At 34.9% G+C, this 4,055-nt stretch overlaps 1 protein-coding gene across 1 annotated transcript; it reads right to left on the bottom strand.

The window, feature by feature from the left end:
* Window positions 1-788: 788 nt before the first annotated feature.
* LOC149567777 (uncharacterized) lies at window positions 789-2,571 on the bottom strand. Its single transcript, XM_089821027.1, has one exon. It carries the CDS (start codon window positions 2,424-2,426, stop codon window positions 1,479-1,481), a length of 948 nt encoding a protein of 315 aa, XP_089677153.1. The 5' UTR covers window positions 2,427-2,571; the 3' UTR covers window positions 789-1,478.
* Window positions 2,572-4,055: the final 1,484 nt, after the last annotated feature.

Consider the following 4,055-nt stretch of genomic DNA (forward strand, 5'->3'; position numbering starts at 1 on the left):
CTCATTTATAATTGCATCATTACATTCAAGAGGACTGAATAATATCATCTACAACATTAGCAAGAAATTAGATAATATTGAATGATTGTTTAGAATATGTTTTGATTGTTCCATAAACTATTAAATAAAATGGAATATATTTAATTATGGTGAAATTAGTTGCACAATAAATGTCAACTTTATTTGTAAATGCCAATTAAAAGTGAAAAATTAAAATATCTAAGATTGTATATTACATAAGATTAAAAAGACATAGATTGCATAAGATCAAAGACTAAAGCCTACATCAATGGAAACGATTGATTATAGATTGAATATGTGCACAATACAAAACTAAACTAAAACAAACAACAAATTATTTTAGCATTTATGAAAACATCCTAATCATAAGAGTGGTCATGCAAGCATAACAAGAATTAATCGTTGGTTAAATTGGTTCTCTTAGGGCCCATTTGGTTTGTGGAAGATGACAAGAATTGGCTTTTTCAAAATCCGGATTTAAAATTTTTTTGCTTTTGTTTCAAAATTGGCAAAATGGAATTAGAATACCAGACTTGTAATTTTGTCTCAAAACCAGGTTTTTCGACTTCCTACTAGCAAGTAAGAATTGAAAATCAAAACCTAGTTTCATTTTTTGCAGATTGTAAAAATAATATATTGGAATAACTTTTGGAGTCATGCTACTCCAAGCTTATGCATAAAAACGTGTCCTCCCACTCATCTTCTGAGTGAAACAAACAATTCAAGTAAACTTCCAAAAACAAGAAAGAAGATTTGCAAAATCTTGATTTGGTTAAATAGAAATTTTTATAAATCTCGATTTCTACAATTCCACGAATCAAAAGAAGATAGAAGTTGTCAAATTACATAAAAGAAAACTGCATCATACCTAAAAAAGAAAAACAAGAAAGAAAAAACGAAGAGAAGAAAGAAAAAGGGGAAAGAAAGAAAAGAAGAAGAAAAAGAAGCCGTGACATTTCAACACGAAAATGTCCACACCCAATAGTTGAAATCAAACAAAATGAGAAATGACTCGAACGGTAAAAAGAGGGCTTATTTGAAAAAGCCCCAATCATTAGTATCAATTCGACTCCTCGAGTACTGCGTGAGTGAATGGGCCGTTGCCAAAGCGTTATCGCCATGAAATAGGGGATCGTAACTGCTAGACTGTGTCTGAAGTCGACAAGTGAAAAGTTATCCCACAATCTGGCCCAATAACGCCACAGCAATTAATTGATTTGAAAGACAATCGATGAAGAGCAACTATGTGTAACAAAACATTGAGAAAGTATGCTTCAATTGGGCACAGGGAGATACAGTCTTGTTGATAAATGTAAGAAGTGATCTTGATCATGAATGGAGGAGGGAACTATCCATGTTCCTCCACGGAAGGTTGGTACTCGGAGCATATTGTTCTTGCTCTACAGTCGCAGGGATGTTAACAGCCCCAACTCCGTCCCTATGTTGAAATGCTCTGTTCAGCATGATTTCCCTTCCATTCTGGCGAGCGTGACTCCGATACAGGCGTCCACAAAGTCCTCGTCGATGAAATCACAGGAGAAGACCTGAAGCCTGTCGCCGTAGCCTCTGCGGAAAGCCTGGGAGATGAAGAGGCGGGCGTACCCTCTGATCCGATCTGTGACGGGCTTCACACACCACACCAGACTCCCCGCCTGCGGAGTCACCGTGTTCTCCACCCTGTACAAATAGTACCTCCATTCCACCGGCACCTGAGCCGCCAAGTACTCCATATTGCTCTCGAATTTGGTCGCCGGAAGATCCGTGTCGATCCAATCATCCGTCAGAAATCCGGAGCTCCACAAGGGGGAAACGGCAGGGGAGCAACTGGAGGACGAGGGTTTCCACACGCAGATCACTCTTTTCGGCATCAATTCCCCCAATGTTTTGTCGAAAACGCTCATTCCGGGAGCGATGAGATGATCTCCGAGCTGCCGGATCAGCCACTCCTGGATCCCGGGCGGGTCTCTGTGGCGATACTCTGTTCGAATCTGGAGAATGACGAATTCCATGCGGGTCTCGGAGAGAAATTGCAGGAGCTGCCGGATGACGGTGAGGAGAGGGTAGCCCTGGATGAGGCCGTGGCAGACGTGCATGGCGTGGTCGACTCTGATGTCGAACACTCTGCTGCCTCTGCAGAGTTGGTGATAGACAGAGCAAGTCTGGCACTGCACGAGGGGGCGGATGAGGAGGGGAAGCCCCATGCCGTCGGTGGCGGAGTCGTGGGTGCCCGGCCACATTATCTGCCTCACCTTTGCGCTGCCGAGATTCGAAGTGAGCATCCATTGCTTGTGATCGCTGGCGTGGAAATCTGAGCCGGGGAATTCGATGCCCTGCTTCCGCTGCAGCTCTTTCAACTTCCTCCCTTCAATGGCCACCTTCTTCTGGTGAGATATCCGCCCTCCCATGCTCCCTCTCTTTCCTTCTCCTCGGCAGCTCCGCCGCGGAACCAGTCATGCGAGATGAATGCCCCCCACTCACCTGCTACGCTCCATTTATTATTTTCATTTTTAATGTTTCGTTTTCGGGCTTCTATTAAGAAATATATTAGTAATTTTTTATTTCGGGTGGATTGTCGTCACGGCATGGAAGAGATCGACGACTACGCAATTTTGTTTGGTTTATTGTGCTTAAAATGAATTATTTAACTGGTATATTTATTAATGGGAAGCATTCAACAGCCTCTTTTTGGGACAGGCTAATTTCGAGACAAAATGTATTAAAGACAAAAACAAAGTCATTTTTTTTTTCCAGATTAACGAAAATGAAGTGATTTTTTCGCAAAAAAAAAAAATTGTTTTCGACTACAAACTATGCAAATTGTGAAGATACAAACTATGCAAATCGTGAAGATCAAATCGTAAACTTTTCAGAAAAATTTATGATGTTTTCAATTTTTTGAAAATTGGTCAACTATACAGTTTGTAAGGAAGATAGTAGTGTCCCTTATTTTTTCCCAATTTGATGGAAGTAGTTCTCATGTCACCATCATTTCTTTCCATGCTTGTTTTAAAACATTTCAAGTTTTTTATTTATTTAATTATAGAAGTGTAGCTTTACAACTCTTCTCACATTAGATTGTATTAAAAGTTTATAATTTTTTGTTTTGAATTTTAGTGATTGGATTTTCATCACTGATTGGATACCTTTAATTTTCTATTACTAACATAGTTAAATTTTAGTAAATTAACTTTGTTCATAGGGTTTAGCATTTTTTAATTATGATTAGGTTTTCTAAGGTTTTATTAGTTATTTTTAATAAAAATATTTAACCATCTTTTAAAATTTTAGTGATTAACTTTGTTAATATTGTTTGACTTTCTATAACAATAATTAGATTTTCTAAATTTTTATTAGTTGGATTTTTTTTAATTTTTAAGAAGAATATAATATTATTAGATTAAATTATATATTTTTTAATTTTGGTGATTTATTTTATTCAAATTTTAATAAATTAGTAAGAAATAATATTATGAGATGATGAGACATTTCAATATATATATAAGTCCAGACGTACAAATTAAATTGATTATCAATGTTATAAAATATTGAATTATATTATTACTTAAAATTGTTATGATCTAAAATATGTAATCCATTATGCATGCTAGGTCATGTCGATTTTTTAAAATAATAGAATAACTCCTAACATATGCTTGAAATATTTTTATTTTTATAATATAAATATCAAATAATATTTATGATTTTAAAGTTAATAAATATTTAAAGTAGATTTTACATAATATTTCATGGTTTTAAAAAATATGAAAAAATCACAAGTGTCGGATGGATGAATTAATTTTAATAATTTTTAAGAAGAATATAATATTATTAGATTAAATTATATATATTTTAATTTTGGTGATTTATTTTATTCAAATTTTAATAAATTAGTAAGAAATAATATTATGAGATGATGAGACATTTCAATATATATATATATAAGTCCAGACGTACAAATTAAATTGATTATCAATGTTATAAAATATTGAATTATATTATTACTTAAAATTGTTATGATCTAAAATATGTAATCC

The sequence above is a fragment of the Cupressus sempervirens genome, chromosome 3, assembly GCF_028749045.1.
Source record: "Cupressus sempervirens isolate cs-2001-9-10 chromosome 3, ASM2874904v1, whole genome shotgun sequence".
Taxonomy (NCBI): domain Eukaryota; kingdom Viridiplantae; phylum Streptophyta; class Pinopsida; order Cupressales; family Cupressaceae; genus Cupressus; species Cupressus sempervirens.